Consider the following 21,801-nt stretch of genomic DNA (forward strand, 5'->3'; position numbering starts at 1 on the left):
GTGGAATAGTTAACATAACAATCCTATGCTCCTTGGCCAAATCAATAGCCTCCAAACTGCGATGATAGCCATGATTGTCGAGAATCATCAGAACAGGTTCTGATTTTGTGCAATGTACATGCTTGATGAAATGGTGCATGTATTGGATAAAGGCAGATTCATCAATCCACCCTGACTGTCTAGCTGTACCAATAGAACCAGATGGTGCTCCATTTATGAAGTGCTCCTTATAATTCTCTCGTGGAAAAATAAACATAGGCGGAACACACTGTCCTGTTGCAGAAATGGCATAAACAACTATCTTAAGGCAACCTTTCTCAGCAGATATTATGCTGCCAACCTGCTTCTGTCCCTTAGCTGCGACAACTGCTTTGGGTGTTTGGACATTTGTGCACCCAGTTTCATCCACATTATAAATTTGACAAGGGCTAAAGTTGTACTTGTCCATTAGGTTGGCCAAATTATCAAAAACCATGTTGACAACAGTTTTGTTAAATGTAGATGAACGTGCAAATGATGTAGCTTCAGGCTTTCAGATAGACAGCTGATTGTGATTACTAAAACTTAGCTACCAGTCCCAACCAGCTTTCTTTTTCTCCCTCCAATTCAAAAGCATTTGAAGATCATTCCGATGTGCATACTCATAAGCCAGCTCAAGACACTTAGTGACACTTAAGCTATGAAACATATTTGCCAATAACTTGATATGCACAGCTAGATCTTCTTCCATTTCATGAGAAAAAACCATCTTGTTCTTTTTTAATGCATCTTAGCTGTAATCAACATTGTTGCCTTCCTGATATTTCATAGAATATCTATTAAGTGTCATTCTTGGCATTGTTTTGCCACAGTTGAAACTTTTCCTCCCTCCATGACCACATGACATGCATGCCTCATCACATCTGAAGTATTTCCACGGTCTGTCTTGCGTTTGAAATTGCGTGGCATTGTCAGGGAAATAGCTTTTTGCTTGTAGCTACATAAAAGAAAAACAGTCATTATCAGGGAAATTTTCAAAGGGCAGGATAATGCAAAGAACATTCAAACAGTCATATCTAGCATGCGATGGACATAGCAACAACTTTTGTGAAAAACAGAACTAACACTTTGATATTGAGAAACTTTGACTACTTTACAAAATACATAATTTTTATACAATTCTGATTTCATGACATGACCATAAGCAAAAGAAAGCTAACTTCCCAAAATTTAAATAGCATGCCATGACTATGTTACTATCTCATAGCAGCAGTGTCATGCCAAAAAGGGCTCAATGATGTTACAACAATCCTATCTATGTGCCCCAACAAGGGAGTTTTCCAAAGATTATTAAGCATTCATCCATCATGTGTTGCCCTACATACTTACCTATATGCCTGCAAGTGTTAAAGCAATGCCTGGAAGGTCATCAAATTTAGTTATCCATTGTTTGTGGTTTTTAATTTTAAAAAGAAATTAACCAAACTTGTTCTAATGGCAGTTCGGGTAAGTTGGTCACATGCCCATCTTTTATTTTCAGAGGAGATAGAGTTTAAAAATATGAAGACAGACAGACAGACAGACCGACATATAGCCGTTTATATATTAGATTTGGTATATACTCTAAGGTTTAATAATTTTGAATGGAATAATATTTAAAATAATCATTGTATAATGATGATAGTGGTAACCTTCTGTTTCGTGAGACAATGACGTTCTGCAACTAGTCTGGTGCACTACAGCGTTTACTATGGTTATAAAGTCAAAGCTGAAGTTGCTTCTCCAGATGCAGGCCTGGCCGGGTGATAAGGAGACCTAGGTTTGCCCAGACAAAGTTTGACAGAACGGCAAGCCGATACAATTGGAGCCAGCACAGCTGCAGAAGTTGTCAGAAAGGTATTACAGCACTTCACCATCCACCTACCGGGATGCCAAACCAGATTTTTTGTTAGGGTTTATTCTCTCAGCCTTTGCCAAGTTATCAACAAGGCAGTGAGGCTATCTACCCATATCTGGTGAAAATTTGATGAAAATAATGAAGATCCTCATTATAGTAATCATAGTATCAAAATAAAAATAAATTCCTTGATTCTTATTAAAACAACTCGGGTAATAGCAACACGAATTCTGTAATGGTCAAATTTTTTAAATAATTTAAATTTTGAGGAAACTAATGGAGATCCTTATCATATGGTTACATAAAAATGAAAGCAGAATCCTTAAGTGATTCTTATTAAAATACCCAGAGAGGGGGGAGATTACATAACAGTACAAATTTGAAAATATTCCCAGTTTTAATGTAAATAACATAGATCCTCATCATAGTTATGGTTGTATAAAATAATGGTGAAATCTTTAAATGAATCTTCTTAAAAAAAAGCTTGAGCGAAGTTGAAAACTTAAAGAAATCATTATAAACACTGCATGTAAATTAGTAATATTATATCTATATAACTGAAGTACCTTTCTATGCTGAGTTTCACAAATTTTGTTGAACTTTAAAACTATGTTTTTAAATTATTTATTCATTTATTTATTGCGGGACTATTATCCTCATCTTCTAGTAGTTGTTTAACAACAACAACTATGGAAGGCAGTAATTGCTGAGGATGCAGTTAGGAGATTCAGTGTTCCTATCCAATCGCGGTTAACCACCTGACAAAGGCCAGAGGAATAACTGGCCGAAATGTCATCAAACAACTAGAAAGTTAGGATAATAATCCGCAATAAATCGATAAATAATACAAATTACTCATCTTCATAAGAATTTCAATTAATTAAATAATATGGGTTTTTAAAGTCCTCCAGTTGTTAGAGACCCCTTTCCCTCCATTTGACTATCAACAAATGAAAAGTTGATCAGGTGGACTTTTTATATTAGACTAAGAAATTTAACTTGGACATTTTTTTTTTATATCAAAATGAACTTATATTTTAATATCACTTTTCTCCCATGTTTAGGGGTCAGATGTTTTCTGATATTGCACAAGCTTACTCTTCACTTGTCATGATTCAGAGGATCAGCTGTCTCCAAATTCCACGATATGTGGACGTGTCTAATCACTGGTTTCCAAGTTTTCGTTTGCTGCCCAACCTTCCTGCAATTCAAAACATTCATGCTTCCGCAACGATTTATCCAGGAGGATGAACATTGTATCTGACCATATCAAAGTAATCTATTCATCCTTACGATAACCTCCACATTGAGAAAGTGTAGTGCTTTCAACAAATCCTCTGACCTGATGTGTTTGGTCAGATTTCACATTGCAGATCCCTCTGATCATAGATTTGTCATTATGTTGCAGTCAGTTAAAAGATATCAAGATGCTCCTGATACAGCTACTATACAACTTTCATTTGAGATGTAGAGAGGGACAGCTCAGAATGTTATCATAGGTAACAACTCACAAAATTTCAAGCAAGTTGCCTTTGTGTTTGTGTAGTGTTCACATCCACCACCTGCTCTCAGCAAATCATTGATGTAAATAGAAAGAACATATCTCCAGGATATTATCATCCAGTCCCACCTCTTTATGGGAATGACCATCAATAGGATGTGCTTGCTCTCTATATCTCCCACACAGCCTCCTTTGTAGTTAGTCCAAAGTTCGAGTCCCTGACTATCAAGCAGATAATGTCAGCCCAGTAAAACATTTACTTCCAGCACCCTTATTAGTGACGTGGTTACAAGGATAGAAATAGAAACAGAAAATTTCCGACATCTCAGGCGACTGTTCACGCAAAAAATTCTGCTGACCTTTTCCCCTCATTCTAAATGAGGGCTGAGAGACAAATAAGGAAAAGCGAGAGTTATGGGGCCTGCCAAAAACACATCCACAATGCATTGTCCCCTCTCCATTAAAAATAAGATAATATTAAGTATTCTACTTAATATAAGTTCAATTGACCTGTTTAGGGTAAAGTATGGTGATAGATTCCCCTCTTACTATCTGAAAAAAAGAATTCAGTTGGCAAATGTAACGTATGTAATTCTTGAGCAAATCGGCTGATTTCCTTGAGTCATTTCTGACTTGATTTAAATGGAAATGGTCTTCCCTTTTGCTAACCTTTGACGTAGGGGGGGGCACATTTATTAGTATGACTATTTGAAAAGTATACTAAAATGGAATAGGGTCAGCAGTTTTTTTTTGCAAAAGAATGTGGGCAGAAGTTGAATTAAAAATTGGAGAACGCGTTTATTTTGAGGAAAAAATAGCAAGTGAACCACAAGCTGTAAATTGACAATAAATTCCAATAATAAAATTTCACAATAGTATTTGGGAGAGGGGTGACCTGGGGCAAGTGTAGAAAGAAAAACAATCAGGTAAATAAAGTAACACATAACTGAAAGAAAAACAGACTTTTTATATTTATTTTTGCTTAATTTTTTTAAAAATATTTTTTTCTTTTTAAAATATTTCTTTTTGCTTACTAGAATTCAGTTACCAACTTTACGTATGTAATTCTTGAGCAAATCTCTTTCTTCACTTTCCTCAAATCGTTCCCGACTTGATTTGAATGGAAATTATCTACCATTTTTGCCAACATTCAAAGCTAGGCGGCGCATTTATTAGTATGGCTGTTTGAAATAAAATAGAAGAGAAACATATACTATGTTATTCTACCCACCTTAAGAATAGTACAATAGATTTACAAATAATTTTATTTTTTATTTATTAAAAATGTGTAGTGAAAACAGATGTCATATTATGATCTTGGCCAAAATGCATAGAAGCTAATAAAAAATGTTTTTTGAACTTCTGCGACATCAATTGAATGAAAAATAGTAAATCTGTGTGATATTACATTGCCCTTTCTAAAGGGGGATGTAATGACTGGGAGGTTGGTATCATGACAAACGAAGAAATACTACAGTAATCTTTCCCCCAAAGGAGATAATGCCTGGGAGTATAGCATCATGACAACAGAACAGATACTACACTACTCTCTCTATACAAACTCCCAAAAAGATATTAGGTCAATAGATATTACTATTTAGTGTGTAGGTACCTGCTATACTATTTTATACTAAGTACATTGTCTTCAGTAGTATAGTTTCGGCCTCAGATATGGGATCTGCATTATTAATAGTGTTTTATATATAAAATATATTTAAAAAATGGAGCTTATTCTTAATCTATTATATAAAGGGGACCTGTGTGTGTGTGTGTGTTTTTATATGTCTGCTTAAAACTTTTGTCATCCGCATTTGACCAAGTCGAAACTGGTACCATCCGAAAGACCAACACCTTGGATGCATAATATGTGAAAATTAGAAAAAAAAATTAATTCTGTCGTAAGTCACACACACATATCAAACTAAAAATATGTTTAAAACACTTATTTTGCAATGTTATGTCATAAGCACTTGTGGCCGTGTGGGCAAATACGCTTGCCTGTAACTTTTGCCTCTTTCACGTGTTATGTTTGAGCCCAGCTGTCGCAGCTCATTTATTTTTTCTTGGTCGCACTGGCATTCCCTGCTATTTTGATTGAAAGAAAAGTTGCTTTGATTCATATTTTTTAGGGGGTGGGAGTTTTTTTTTCCAGCGCACAGGCAAGTGCTCAATATCCAGAGAATAGCTTCTTCTCTGCGTATCCCTTCTATTGAAAGATCTGGTGGGGCAGTTGTCACAGACTTCTTTTTTTATCCACTCTTATTTTTTAACTTGTGGGGGTAACGATAGAGTTGACATACAATAATGAAAAACTGCTCAATATCCTTAGTATAGCAGGTGTGTCCAAACGGAATTTCATGTCGACCCAGACAATGCTGGGTATTCATGCTAGTTAGTTATAAAGTAGTTAATTTTTCCAGTTTGTTTAACCATAATACATTTAAAAGAAATGGAAAAATAAAAAGAATAAAAAATAAAATAAAAAGATAACTTATAACTCACCTCATCGTTTCCTTTGTAAGGTGTAGAACCTTTACCACCAGAAATGCTAATCCCTAAGCCTTGTCCAACAAGTCTGGTTACATGTAGTGTCATTTCTTCCTCTTCTACTTCATCAATTGATGAGGCAACAGCAGGATCAACAGCATCAGATATAGATTCCTATGTAGAAAAATAATCATTTTTAAGCAAAAAAAACAACACACACACACAAAGAAAGCAACATTTTTTTATCATTTAATAAATTAATATTCAAAGAACAACAAAGATGCATTATCTCCAGTTCAATATGAAAGCAAGACAATCTAATCTTAACAAATCATTGTCAAAACTAGGGAAAGAAAGAATATGGTTAGTATCAATGAATAAATCTGTTAGTGTATGTGGGGTGGGGGGGGGGGTAACAAAATAAAAACTTCTAATTTGGGCCAAGAAAACTAATAATAAAAAGAACACACAAGCTAATTTAAATTAATAATTTGAAAATGTTCTCAATCCATTTTACCATTCAGTAGTTATGATGTAATAAATTACTGCAATGTGATATCTAAACTACAAGAATATTAATAGAATTATATGGAGGATCTCACCAAGGCATTTTTAGTTTCCTTATGAATCTTTTGATTGAAACGAGATTACACCTGTCTCACTATTTGCTATATATTTATATATTACTACTTCTTATATAACAAAATATTATGTATATACAATTTTCCTTGGGAATGAAGCATAAACATTTTTTGCATAGCTTGAGTATATCTATAACATAACATCGAGCCTATGAAAAGATTTACTTGGCTTCTATTATATTCATAATGTGTTTCACTCATCTGATATTACAAGACTACAACAATTTTAATTGAATAACACCACTGAATTTTTTCAAATTTATGACTATTTTTTTTCCTTTAAATTATAAAAAAATCTATATGAATAAATAAAAACATACTGTTAAGAAATCAATGCAATGTTCTAAATCTATTTAAGCAAATCTAGAACAAAACTAATAGTTAAGCGATTAAATGTTAGAAACAAGCCAACATTCCAGGAATTAAACAAACAAATAATACAAGAAAAGAAAAAAAAAAAAAAGAAAAAAAGAGAGATTACCTGAAAAGGAAAAAAATATTCAAACTTAAATCAAGACATTGTAACTATTCTGCAAAAAATGATAATCTTTCAAATGTCAATGACAACCTTGTAGACTACTTATAAATTGGTGACAGGTCATTAAGTTGAATGTGATTGTTTTTAAATTATAAATAAAATTTCTATTTTATTTAATCAAATGGTCTTGAAAGAATGAATTATGCTGATATGTACCTATGTGGCAGCATTTGTTCATGCATACTTCATTGAATAAGACAAGCGCTATGTTGACTCTATATTTTGATAATCTATTCACCAAGTTCAACAAGACATTGAGGACCTAATTAGGTGACTTGAGCAGATCAACCAAAGATTAAATTGACATAAAGTATATTCAACGAAATATGCATATAAATATATAAGATATCTACAAATGTATATACATACAGACACAGCTAAATGAAGTAAATTATTAATAAGCAAAACAAAAAATGAAATAAAAAAGCAAAAAGCAAACAAAATACAATGTCAAATAACAGAAATTTAAAACGTTACAAAAAATGTTAACATCAAAGTTAATACATTTAGGTGTGAAAAAAATTGTTTTGCAACATAAAAAGAGCAAATTTTCTCATTGAAAGTGTCAAGAACATTTTGAAAGCAATTTTCCTACAAGTGAAAAATAAAACAAAAGGAAAACCATAATGAGTCGCCACTCATTAAAGCAATTGTAAAAACTGTTGTATTTATAACTACAAGAATCTCTCTGTCTTTTGAATTTAGAATCAATTTTGCTGTGGACCATTTCTATTGAGAATTGGATGCTTACACTTTGGCAAAGATTCAGAATTGGGTTCTTTTTTGGTAACAATTATTGCTGAGAACAGATAACAAATAAAACATGCCACAAGTGCATAGGTTATGGGGAAGAGACAGAGAGAAAGCATTGTCTAAAAGATAATGGAAGAGTCATGCAAAACGGTAAGGGATACAAAATGAAAAATGACTAGAATTTGGAAAAATTCTCAGGCTGTATAACTGAGCAATAATTTGCAATTTAAGTGGGAAGAGGAGGAAGCATGCAGTCTCACAGTTAAGATGAAAAAAATTCAGTGAAATGAATGTTCAGTTTTTGCATTAAACCTTACATTTCTTGTTTAAATTTGTTTAAATGTTGACAGTTCTTATTAATACATGAAAATAATCTGCTACTGACAAACTTGGTTTTCTTTGAAATGTAAAATTTTATAAATTTGAAGATTTATCTAATAACAAGACAACAAAAATATTCATTTATAAAACAGACTTTTGAAGAATTGTATTAAAAAATTTTCTACTCGTGGTAGTGCCTTCTACATTTACTATTTCTTGCACTTAACGAACTGGTTAAATCACAGCAAATCTCCTGTAACACTAATGTCCACACTTCAGTAATAACTTGCTTATTTATTTAAATATTTGATGGATAATATTTTTTTAATCTCGAAAATTCAACATACAGATTTTCATTTGGACTATCGGCAGGTCAATTAATGGTTGGTATTCCCTTATCCCTGAACCATTCTTTTATAGATTTCATTGTGTGAGATGGAGCAAGTAATGCTTGAAGACTACAAATTCATTGTCCCAAAATTTATCCTTAATGTAGGAGATAAAGAATCTTAATAGACAATTGTTTGTTTGAAAAATATCTTTGTGACACTGAAAGCTAACATGCAACTCCAAATTATATGCATTTTCTTGTATATATTTGCCACCATATCCATTGTATACTTTTCTCCAGATGTATAACCAAAGAAAATACAGAATTTTGATTCTTCACTGAGAAGCAGACAAATTTCCAACTTTAGTTTCTGTTTAAATGTTACCAGTGACTGCCAGCTGTTGGCGTTTCCATTGTGTTTTAGATTAAGAAACAACTATTGTAACATCATTCCAAGATGCGAAAACTTTTACACAATTGGCAAATTGATTGGAAACAAAGATCCTATTTGGCTAATTGTCATCTCAAGCTGTTATGCACAATTTCCAACAAGATTGCCTTGTTATTATGTTTGAGATATGAAAGCATCCATGTGGGTAGCAATCTCTAACTTTGGCCAGCTTCCCGCATATAAACAATTTTTTTTTTGTACCAGCGATTTATGATAATGGGCAATAACATGTTAAAAAACTGAAGATTTCACTCTATTTATACTGATATTTTAAATGAGAATACTCGTCAAATTTCCACAGATGTAAATAAATTTAACTTATCAGAAACTATATAGTATATTACTTACATATAAATAGATACACTGTTAAGAATAAAATGTCCAATTTTAAATCAATTTAAACAAGAAATATGAAAGATATTTTCAAGAAACAGAATATTCAATTTCACTGAAATTGTGTGTGTGGATAGAACTGAAAAATTTTACAAGACTTTCAAGATAGACTGAAAAGAAAATATCATAGAATTCTCGAAAACTCTTTCTGACACTGAGAGAAAAAGCAATGATATGTAAAATTACCTTATAAAGGACAATGGAAAATAGTATTAGCCAATGCAGGTGAGCATCCATTAAAACACTTTAATATATTTTGTTGAAAACGATTAAAAATAACAAATGAAAAAGAGCTTCTACCTGCATTATTACATCTTTCATTATCTCTTGATAAGAGAAGGTGTGAAAGAGCTTAAGAAAAGTTTAGTGCACACACATTTGTGTATGCTTTAACGTCATTTTAAAAATAAGCTAAATTATTGACAATTGATAATAACCACTATAATGAATGGATCATGAAAGACAAAATGAGTAAAGTTATAGACAAATGAAAAACAGAGCAAAAAAATATGATATTTCTGATTGAGATCATGAGAGGAATGAGCACATCTTCACCAAAGCCAAAGAAGATGCAGACAAATTTCTAACAAATCAACATGATATTTTCCATACACTTGAACCCAAATTACAATCTGTTAAAAGGGATTTTCAATAGTTTTCAAACACTTGTAAATACTTTGTTCTTCGAATATATAAAATATTTGAAATATTAACAAAGAATTATAATTATGACAATATTTAGGAGTGAGAAAGAAAGATTTTCTTAGTGATTCAAAGAATGGGTTTGCTATCCTAATGTTTAAATTATACAACATCTCTGAAATCAAGTCCAATATTGAATGCGGATTTAATTTGGAAACAACCTAAGTCTCAATAATCTTTTGTTAAATATAGAATCCTACAACATTTAAGAACTTATTTTACATAAGTATGTTAATATTTATTATATGTAATTGCAATTATTATAAACTAGATGACGATTATTATACAATTTAAATGTAATGCAGCAATGTTAGTTTGAAACTAGTGGCAAAGAGAGTGAAGAGTTTTAAAATCTTTTATCACACTGAACTGCAAAATTTAGTCATTTTAGAGTGAACAAAAAAAAAAAAACAAAAACAAAAAAAAAATTAGGGTAAAAAAAAAAGGAATTTAATAACTCCATAAATTTATGTAGTTAAATATCAAGAATTTTTGTTTCCATTTGCTTTGCAAAAAAGAATGGCTAAGCTAAAACCTTAATTATTTTCTTTAAAAATGTTTTTCATGATATGGATGTAAATATTTAGTCTTCATACATTTTATTCAAGGAAATTACTCTAAAACTGTTTTAATAGAGGTTTAAAGCTGCCATGTTTTTAATAAAAGAAATAAGATAACATTCGATAGTGTTACAGTTTAAAACTTGATTAAAACTTAGCTAATTTCCTTAGAATATTTGCAAAATTAGTTGATTTTAATTTCAATAAAAGGAAAATATTAAAAGAATATATTGAAATTCAAGGTAAATTCCCTATTACAAATAAATTACAAAATGTTGTTAATGATTGTGGAAGAGAGGAAAAGATTATTTATTAAATACTGAAGTATGAAATAATGAAATTCAAATCAACTTTAACAAATTGATTAATTATTCAATTAGCTCATGAAATTATTTTGAGATTTTACAGCACATCAAAAAAATAAAATATCAAGTTTTAATGATGGTTTTTGTATTAATTTATGAAAACCCAATTAACTAAAATATTAATAAAAATATAAAAATAAGAATTTAAATGTATCTGTATATTCAAAATACACCCTACTAAAAGCCTAATTGTCACAGCGTGTGAATTTTAAAAAATGCAATTTAAATGTGTGGACAGAAGAATGATATGCAATAAATTCGATTTTAAACTTGGAAAAAATGCCACAGAAACGTATGGAATGTTTCAGACTGCTTTTGGACCACCTTCCATAAATCAAGTATCAGTTTTGAGTGGCATAAGAGGTTCAAGGAAGGCAAGGAGTCTGTGATGTATGATGAGAGGTGTGGGAGGAGTAAAGACGTCAGAACACCAGAGTTGGTTGGCCAAATAAATAATTTCATGGATAAGGACCGTCGTGGGAACTGTACAGACACTTATTCATGCACAAGATTTACACTCAAGAGTGCTCAGAGAAGATAAGACAGCAGGGGGATGGTAGAACTGATCAAGAGACAGAGCTCTCAGTGGAAACATTCTGGCTCTCCCAAATCCAAGAACAAATCTACCCAGAGACATAATGATCCCTTTTTCTGACAACACGGGAATGATCTACATGCACTGGGTTCTGACTGGATAGACAGTCAACAAGGAATACTTTGTTGAGGCTTTAAGGGAGTTGAGGAAGAGATTCCATCGAAAGAGGCCAGCACTCTTCAAATCGGGTCAGTGGCATTTCCACCAGGGCAATTCACCAGTCGAAAACTCCATTCTTGTCACAGACTATTTGACCAAGATGGACATCAACACAATTCCTCACTCTTCCCTAAAGTCCAGATTTTGCTCCCTGTGACTTTTGGTTATTCCTTAAGCTCAAGGAAAACCTTAGAGGCTGTTGTTATGAGAGAATTGAGGAGATGAAAGAGGCTGTGACAAGAGTTATTGACATGCTCACACAAGAGTACTTCCATGAGGCCTTCCAGAAGTTGTTGGAATGGTACAAATGCATTGCAGTCGGAGGAGATTACTTCAAAAAGGACTAGAGTTTCATGGGTGTACTATCAAGAAAAGTGCCAGATGAAAAACGCTTGGAAACTGATTGTAGTCACCTTGTATATTAAAATATAAATGTGCTAAACAAAGTTGAACATATTATTGTGTTAAAAAACATCATGTGATCAGCTTCATTCCCGTTAAACTCCTATGCAGAAAATAAATAAAAATCTTAATAAATTCTATTGAAATTTATGATTCATAGTATGAAATTAAAACAACAAACTTTTTTAATTTAAATTTTAATCTGAAAATGTTTTCAAGTGTTATTATATGCATGTAATTATCATGAGCAATATTTTCACTTACAATTCTTTATAATAGATTTTTTTTAATGGTATATCAATCATCCATCCACAGGTTATTTAATGCGGAATAAAGTTGTCAAATATAATATACCTATAAAGTTGAGTTTTTTTTTTTCTCGCTCTGACATTGATATTAAAAACCTACTTTTTCTATTGAAAAAATTATTAAAACTTCTTAATATACTCAATTATGGATATGCAAACAACTATATTAAGGTTAACTAATTTGCATATTTCTTTAAAAAACGAGCAGTAATTACTTATTCACTTTTTATGGTTTTTTTTTATATCATTGGTTTCATTTCACTATACCACTTAATTCTAATTATCCATAGTTTCTACATTGTGCATAATTGCATAGAATTTAGGATGAAAACACAGAACTTTTCTTTTCTATAAAAGTGACCTTGTCTGTATGTGTGAAACTACTCTACTAAACTCCTCTCTGATTATTTGGTCTACACACTTGAAACTTGGGTATTTGGACCCTGGAAACACTTTCGATTTGGTTTTTAGCTTGTACAAATAGCTTCTAACATGTGAAATTTAAAAAAAAAAAAGTTGACCTTAGCAGGAGTAAATCGACTAACTTTTGAGCATGTGTACATATACATTTTTAACTTAAAGCCGCTTAATTTTTAGCAATTTTTTATTCATCGGTGATGGCTCAGACGATAACAATGAAAGCTGAAGTGTTAAATAATGACTAAGGCTGGAGCGCTGAATGTTTTAGATTTGATTTCACAAAAGGTACCATCATTACTCATGAACAGGAAAATGGAACACCCATCCAGTATACTACTTTTAGAGTACATTGTTCTTTGAAAACATTACGCTTTAAAAATATAGCTCTTGTTATTGAGAATCTTCTTTGTTTTCAACATGACTGACTCTTACCCATAGTCTTTCAATATTTATTTAGGAAGAAAATATAAAAGGAAAAATGAGCTTTTGATATTTTTTTGAAGACTAAAATTGAATAATATGATTGAGGATGAAATATATATGACATGAATGGTTGATTGATTGGATCAAACCTCTCTGATCTTCCACGTAATCATAGTAAGAGCTGAAGTAAGAGAATAGCTCACCAGGACTCTGTTGTAAGACATCACAGGTCAACACTAATGGCCTACAGGTCGCTATGTTTTCAGGCTACCCCTCTGCATGGGGTTACAGTTGGCAAATTCATGACCCCATCCATAGGGTGTAGATATTTTTGGAGTTTCAGAATGGATAAGTACAATTTTAGCATTACAAAAGCAAAGTGCCTGAGAGCAATACATTGTAACTTGAAAATTTGAGGCAATGTTTTATAATTTTTGGATTTAGTACATTTCTTGTTTTATGTTATGTCTGTTTAGTGTTTCTATAGATTCATGAAAAACAAATTAATATTTTTTAAATGGTCCAATATTTTATATGGGTTCTTGAATCTTAGAACATTGCTGTATTTTAATAATAAACAATTTTTTTTTAAATTTTACTTGAATTGCTAATAGTCATATTATAGATGTCAGCCATGTTGGTTTCCTCTGCAAAGCACAAAATGCTACCTGGGCACTTAGTTGCTTAATTTTCACCTCTTCATAACATAATTTTCAAGCTTTTCTAATTTGAGATATTTCTTAGTTTTTAGGGTGACATTAGGCACTGCTCTGTTGTGGCAGGCATTTTTGAGTACTTTGGTCTTGATAAGGCAACTATAAAGAATAGAGTAATTTGCAATGAAAGCATGACTGGTTGAAAACTAGAATAATCTGTGCTTTATCACTGTACAACTGAATCTTTATATTTGTTAGTGTCTGCATTGATCATTTCATATCTGAAGCTAGATTAATTAATGATAGCTTATACTAATGATATCTAAAATGTTAAGACATGCCAGTATCAGCCAAGATAAATTCTGAACTTAATAAGTATTCAATTGTGTTGTTTTTATATGAATCCCAAGATGCTCCTATAAAGTGATTCTATTTTACAATTGTATAAAAAAATCAAAACCTACAACAAATGATCCAATCTTAAAATTTTTTCTTTGCTACTTTGGTCTACCAAATTTACTTTCAAGTTGTAACCGATGCAGACTAGGAAATTGGGTAAGTTGAGTTCAAATCCCAATGGGATCTATGTATTTCACTTACATTGTAATACCATTGTAAAAGTATGAATACCACCCCAACACAGCGAAGGGTAAAATTCTGTGTTAGATGTATAGATTAAATAAAATTGATATTGTTTTGGAATTAAATGATGCAAAAAAAATGTTGATATTGCATAAAACAAACCATTACAGAAAGCATTCATGTTGTGTAGAAATTTGATTTTCACTTTCAATCAAGAAAAAAAGTGATTAAATTTATTTTCTTTTTAATGGAATTCGATTTATTTGCGATTAAAAATCGATTTTATTGCAGTCACAAAAGTTGTGTATTATCAATCATTAAGAATCCAAAAGTTTTAAAATATGCATAAAATATTTTAAAATTTAAACTTAATTTCCTTAAAATAGACTCAGTTTGTAAAATTGTAATAACTTTTAACATATTTTACATACAGTAAATTATCAGATGTAATAGGTTGGAATTTTTTAAGTTTACTTACAAAGAAGAACTAAGGTGGAAGAACCTTATTATGAATGAAGCTGGAAGGACTTATCAAAGAACAAGTGAGATGGGAGAAGGTGTTGCTTACTAGAGAGAAGTACAAGTGGGAATGTGAATAGGATAATTAAAAAAGAAGAATGTAGAAATAAACTCCAAATTAATTTCAAAAGTAAATGCTTACCATACTTCTTAAAAAAAATTTTTTTTTTTTTTTACTGAATTCGTAAAGACCTCACCTTCCCTATCAATTAAGCACTCAAATTTATGATTATATATATTTTTTTATCAATCATTAAATTTTTAGCAAGGAAATAAGATCTCTTAACATAAAATTGTTTATTTGAGGAATTTCTAAAAAGGGAGTAAGTTTAAAAAATTTTTTTTTATAATTTGAGGATTTGATGTTCAAGTCATAAACAATGTAAAGAATTTTTTAAAATATAATAGTTTTTGAAGGTGATTAAGTTCCTAGGGAAATATTAACACTCGTGTATCAGTCTACATTAAATGTTCTTAGTAAATTGAAACCTTAGCTAACAAGACCATTGTTTAATCAATAGACATTCAAATATTTAATTTAAAAAAGAAAAAAAATTAGAGAGAAAAGTGTGGGAAGGAATAGTAGAAGGAGGGGAGGTGGTACAAGCCATGTTGAATGTGTTTTCTTCTGAGAATGAATAATTCAGTTGTTATTAACTGTTTCAAAGCGACCAAGAAGTTAATTTTGCAAAATAAAAGATGAAAAAAGGGGAAAGGTAGAGGTATAAAAAAAATTTCTTCTTTTCAGACAACATTTTTGTTCCAAGCAGTAAATGTGTAACCAACACCATATTGACCAGTTTAAGGGAGGGAGTAGGAGAGTATGTGTGGGGGAGGGGCTTCTTTGCTTTATAACATGCAACTAATGCAGAAAGATGAAAAAATTAAAAGGTAGTCTAGAATTATGCAGGAAATCTGCATTGAAAGCTGAGATAAAACAAAATTAAAAAGTGTAGAGAGAAAAAATAAAAGTTTAAAAATATAAAAAATAAGACAATAAATGATTTTGTAGGAGAAAGGTTGAAGAGAAATATTCACCTGTTTGAAAAGCAAATGTCTACCGTTCAATAAGTCAAGGCACACAGAGATGGCTACTTAAGATAAAGAGATACTGGGATATTTGATGCGCACACATTCAAACAAACATTGCTGAAAGTAATGAACTTTTCAAAACAGATTATATTTTTTCATCAACATTTTCACAGATCTAATAATTTTTTTTATCACTTCTTGAGATCCAAAGAACATTGTATGATTGTTTTTAGAACATCCACTTATCGATTAATATAGAAAAGTCATCAGTTGGGTATAGAGAATATCTTAACTCAAGAACTGATAAAAATCGTTAAGCTAGAAAAGTTGCTGAAAAAATGCAATTGTTTCAATGTTTGTTTAAATATTTGCTGGCCACATATACACACAAAGAGAGCAAGATAAGCAAGGAGAAGCAAAAGATTGCTTAAGAAGAAAGATCCTTCAGATTATAATTTTGGCAAATCAAATGCTTCTGACGAAGCTTTATATTCAGAAAGGGAATGCGGATGGATAAAGGATTGCGGACTGAATAATTGAAGAGGAAGAAGTGATAGAAAAATGGTGTTAGCATGTTCCTTTTCAGAAAACCCAGCCTGCCCACTCTTTGGTAGCTCCTTCCTACCTTGAGGATTGACGCTTCTTCCATTTGGTCCAATTTGGCAGCAGCAGCCGCCTGGGCCAAGATTTCGCGCACTTGATCTGCATCGTCCTTCGAGGCCGTCACATTGATGCGCTTGTTCTTTAAGTGGTGTGGCGTATCCCGGCGACGGAGTTTATTTTCTTTTTCGGGCTGTTCTTCAATCTCAGGGGGAAAAATGACACGCCTGCTGCGTTGGGGGTCTACCTGCCGTACAAAATAACAGAACAGTAAATACTAACTTGACAGGTATCTACCGTTGTTGGTTTAATGCCTCCTTTTTTTTTTTTTGCTTAAATTTTTTTCTTGCCCTCTGCTGATGGAAATGTGGATGTTGCAGTGATGACATCTGAGTACTTGCATACATAAGTGAGGAGTCAAAGGGGAAAATATGCATGTTTTACTATCATTTAAAATTTTTGTTTGCTGTTTCTTTTTCCTTCTTTTTCAGAAACAACAACAACAAAAAAATCCCTACAAAAGAAACATTAAATCTGTGATAATACTCATTTTTTTTTATCACCTAAGCAAAACTGAGTGTTTCTTTGAACATGTAAAAAAAAAAAAAAGAAAAAAAAAAAATCATGTTTTCCTTTGGTTTAGGAGCAGAAATGCACATAATACTTGAAGTTTACCTGTAAAGCCAAAATTACTATTAACAGTTTAAAAGCTTCAAAAATAATTTTCAAAATAGATATGGGACATTTTAATGACATTTATTAGCCGACAGCGTTTCACTCCGTAGGCATTTCAAATCAAAAGATTTTGAAGCTTGTAGAAAATAAATTTTTGCTTGAATTGAAATTTAAAGGTCAAAACTGAAGTATTATGGTTGATTTGTGTTCTTAAAACAAATGAAATACAAATTTTCACCCTTTCCCGTGTCATAACAATAACAGTAGGAAGTAAATTTATTAGTTTTTATAATCCAGTATGAAGCAAGTTTTGCAAAAAAAAAAAAAAATTTTTTTTAAACCAAATTTTAATGACTGTCACTTACTTTATCAGGGTAATCTTAATTATTTTATGATCTATATATATGGTTCCTCTAAAATGTCTTTTTTTGGGACGGGGGGGGGTCAATGATTTTTAAACATTTAAGTAATTCTGTTTCAAAGTTTGTATTCAACCAATATGCCAAAAACAAAAACAAAAAAAAATCCTATAATACAAAATGCAGTAGTTAAAAAATTATTGGTTATCTTAACTTCAAAGTAGAAAATGCAATTTAAGATGTATTTTTTTAAAAGATTTATTGTCAAACTTAAACAAAAATAAACCATATATAAATCCACACCCACTGAAGTAAGATAAAAGGTTCAATTTGCCAAAGAAATGTATAGCTGGAATTCTAACAGTTTATCAAAATTCCAAAAAGTAAGATCCAGTTTTGAATGAAATGATTAAACAAAGAAAATACACAAATTTAAATTAAGCTAAATACTTCAGTTTCTATCTTGTATGAGGAGAGAGACCAGAGCTTTTATATTGGACCAGATGAATTAATTTAACTGTTTTTAGAGAGAATGCCATGCTAAACATTCATCAAATTAGACAAGATACCAGCAAAAATATATAGTCTATTAATAAAAAAAGACAAATTTATACATTTTTCTATTTTCATAATAACCATCAAAATAACAGAAATCAAAGAAAAACAAAACACATAAGTGTAAAATAGTTTTAGGCAAAGAAAAACAGAGTAAATCATGTATTGATATTCGAAAACAAAAATAAATAGGCAGGAAGTGAAATAAAACACTTTAATTACTAACTCTGGCAATAATAACATATAGAGAACATTTCTTTAGTTATTTTTAATCCATTCAATAAACAAAACATTAACCTAGGATAAAACCTATCTCATAATTACATGAACTTGATTAAAACCTGCACAGCATGAGTTATCTGCCCTTGTGATCATTACTACATGATTAATCATACAACTTTTACCATTTAGTGGTAAATCTAATGAGTGTACTCATAGATGGTTAAACAAAGAAAGTGCACAAATTTAAATTAAGATAACAGTACTACTTGAGGGAGGGGGCATTTTTCAAGTCCTCTTAGAAGTTCTCCTGAGACTCACCAGCAGGACTCATTTCATGTAATAAACTATTGATCCCATTTTTGGGGGGATTTTAAGTAAAAACTAATAAAGGAATGACGAAATATTAGAAAGAAAAAATAAATAAAGCTATTTTGGGGTATTAATATTTTAATCCTCTGGGAGGATGGGGGTTTCAACCTAAAGTTTTCCTGAAAAATCTGTCTTAGGGTTTTCTGATTTCATGGTCATTATGTTTTCATGCAAAATACCATGAAAATCTCATGAGCTGAAGACTAAGAGATTAACAGAAAGTAACATACATGTCCATTCAAATTTGCATCAAGGACCAATAATTACTTTTAATAATCAAATTTTCTCCATAAAATAAGTACAATAAATAAGATCTTAAACAAAGAAAAAATTATGCCTACACTCGCCAAAAAAAAACAAAAAAAAACAGCACTTTGTTGATCTTTCCTTCCTACTTCAAACTTTTATTACAGCTTTTTTCAAAGCATCCACTAAAATTTTTTTATATTTTTTTACAAGAGTACCCAGTGTAGTATAAACATCCCCCCAACTTCCTCATGTTAAGAACAGCTTTCGGAAATAAACACCCCCCTAACATGTTAAGAACAGCTTTCGAGGTTGGTAGTGTTTATTCCAAAAGTTGTTCTTAACATCGGGATACTATGCTGGGTACTCTCGTAAAAAAAAAAAAAAATCACAAAATTTTTTTAATCAAACTGTCTCCAGCTTAAAAAGCACTTAACAAATCAGCCTTACTTATCATTATTATTTTTTTTTTTACTTTTCATTTTCATCATAATTTTCCATCAGATTAAAGTCCAAACTATTGGTTCGCAATTTTATTTATTTGATATGACTTTTTAAAAATATTTATTTGAAATTAGAATAATTAGAAATATTGTTAGCACATGAGAAAATATACTGTTACCCAATGAGAACCCCATGAGAAAATATACTGTAATTCTAAAAAGTATCTGACATTTTTTTTCTTGATGTAGGAAGACAACTATTTTGTTTTCTTCGCATAAATTTTTTTTAAAAATTAGTTTCTATGAAATATCAGAATAATGATGGCAGACAAAAATTCCATCATCGTGTTGGCCAATGCAGATTCATCACTAAATATTACTTTCATTCAATCATCCATACTTTTAACATATTCTGAACAGCAGTTTTTCTTCTATGTAGAACCAATTTGTTTAGCTTTAGTCCATGTAAAGTTCATTTACGGACTCTATTTCCATCTTTTGTCACTTACTCATTTTTCATTTGCTTGCTCATCCATTTTCTATTTGTAAGGCAATATTGAAGTTTTCAGATATTCTGACATTCATCAATATGCTTTCTTTTAAAGTTGCCACATTTGATAATTCTGATTTGAAACAACCCATGCGTTTAGCCACATTCTGGGTTTAACTTTTTACAAGAATTTTCTCATTATTTCAAGTAAAATTTCTCCTACTGAAGCCATGTTGTAGAACAATAAAGAATTGCATTTCTTGTTCAAAAAAGTTTCTTTTGTTTTATGGCATTATCAACCATCTATGGGTTATTTAATGCTGAATAAAGTTGTCAAATGTAATTTTATAAGTACAATGATTATTTTATATCCCTAAAATGCTTTTAGAATCTATTGCATTACTCGTAGAAGGAAATTTTACCATCATTATTCTTAGAAAACATTACTCCTTAGCAGTGATAATCTTTGTTCTTAACATGATTGGCCCATAGCAACCAGCTTTTAGTATCTATTTGTAAAAAAAAATAGACGATAAATAAGGGCTTGATTTTTAGAATATGGTTGGGGATGAAAGACAATTGATCATATCAGACTTCTCTGATCTTCTGTCTAGCTGAAGTGGAGTGTTATAAGTCACCTGACCACAGACTGCTTAGCCACAAGGATCTTGTTCTAAGTCATCATTGACTAAATAGAAAAGGTTATCAACTAATTTATTTAGATCTATTAATCAATTGATTTTTTGAGTCAATTGTTACAATAATACACAAGCAATGGCCGTCATATGCAAAGAGAATAAAATATTCTCAATACATACTCAAATTTTATAGGGGTATTTGAAAATTATCAAATATGTATTTTATCCATATTTTATTAACAGTATGTTTTGTGCAATGTTTTTTTAAGTTTGAATAAAGAAGTTAGTTATGTCGAATGAGGCATAAATGGAAGGAAAAAAATTTATTGAAAATAAATTGTTTCTTTTTTTTTTTCTTTTGAGTTTTACAAACCTAACATGTTTCACACTGTTGGCAAGTAGTGTATCTGCATAGAAAATCATTGTTGCTGATTTTCTGAACATTATTTAAAAAAGTTATTGATTTTGTAATGTGATACTCTCCCGTATGTTGACAAAAATACTGATAATTAATTAACATCAATGATAATTGAAAATATGTCCCATGAAACCATAAAAGTTGTTTAATAAATAAAATAAAATTTGCATTGAATTTAGTTTTTATGGATTAAAAAAAAAAAAACATATCAGGGTATTTTTCCATAGATGAGCCAACTTTAACAAGGTTTGAATATCATGAGTGCAAAACTAAAAGAAGCAACACTAAGTGAACAAACATAACTAGTTTTCCTTAGCACACAAGCCATATAAGAAAATGTAAAGAAAATAAAAAGATTCTAATAAGTGACCTTTGATGCTATAAATCAACATGGCCATGCATGCACTTGCCATTTTATTTATTAAAAATCTACACACACAACTAAAAATAAAAGATTTTTAAACAAAGATAATTAGTTGAAAAAGTCTTTATATACTATTATTCCTTGCATGTTATAATTGTCTAAAGGTAAATAAAACAGCCAATTGACAAATATCTGCTGAACAAAAAATAAAATGTTACTAAGCCAAACCAGCTATTTAAAAAAATGCTGAGAAATCTAATAGAATTCCCTAATAGGAATCAACCACAAATAAAACCTAGATTTTTATTTTCTGTTTGAAATTTGTAGTAAATTGTTTAAAGGTCAAGTACTACTTATAATAGTTTTTTTTGGAAACGACTAAATGAAGTTTTAAAACTTGGACCATG

General features: G+C 30.9%; 1 protein-coding gene across 24 annotated transcripts in view; it reads right to left on the reverse strand.

The window, feature by feature from the left end:
• LOC145279892 (protein scribble homolog) overlaps positions 1–21,801 on the reverse strand; it is a 772,271-nt gene that overhangs the window by 358,585 nt on the left and 391,885 nt on the right. For 19 of the 24 annotated variants that reach the window (XM_080131379.1, XM_080131375.1, XM_080131377.1 and 16 more), the window contains 2 exons: positions 16,641–16,862; positions 5,880–6,038 (listed from right to left, as the gene is read on the reverse strand). In XM_080131379.1, coding sequence (XP_079987505.1) covers positions 5,880–6,038; positions 16,641–16,862 — 381 coding nt within the window. The remainder of the gene's footprint in view (positions 1–5,879; positions 6,039–16,640; positions 16,863–21,801) is intronic. The other 5 variants (XM_080131386.1, XM_080131384.1, XM_080131387.1 and 2 more) reach the window with 1 other exon arrangement.

The sequence above is a fragment of the Euprymna scolopes genome, chromosome 7 (assembly GCF_053919585.1).
Source record: "Euprymna scolopes isolate OS-2025 chromosome 7, ASM5391958v1, whole genome shotgun sequence".
Lineage (NCBI taxonomy): Eukaryota > Metazoa > Mollusca > Cephalopoda > Sepiida > Sepiolidae > Euprymna > Euprymna scolopes.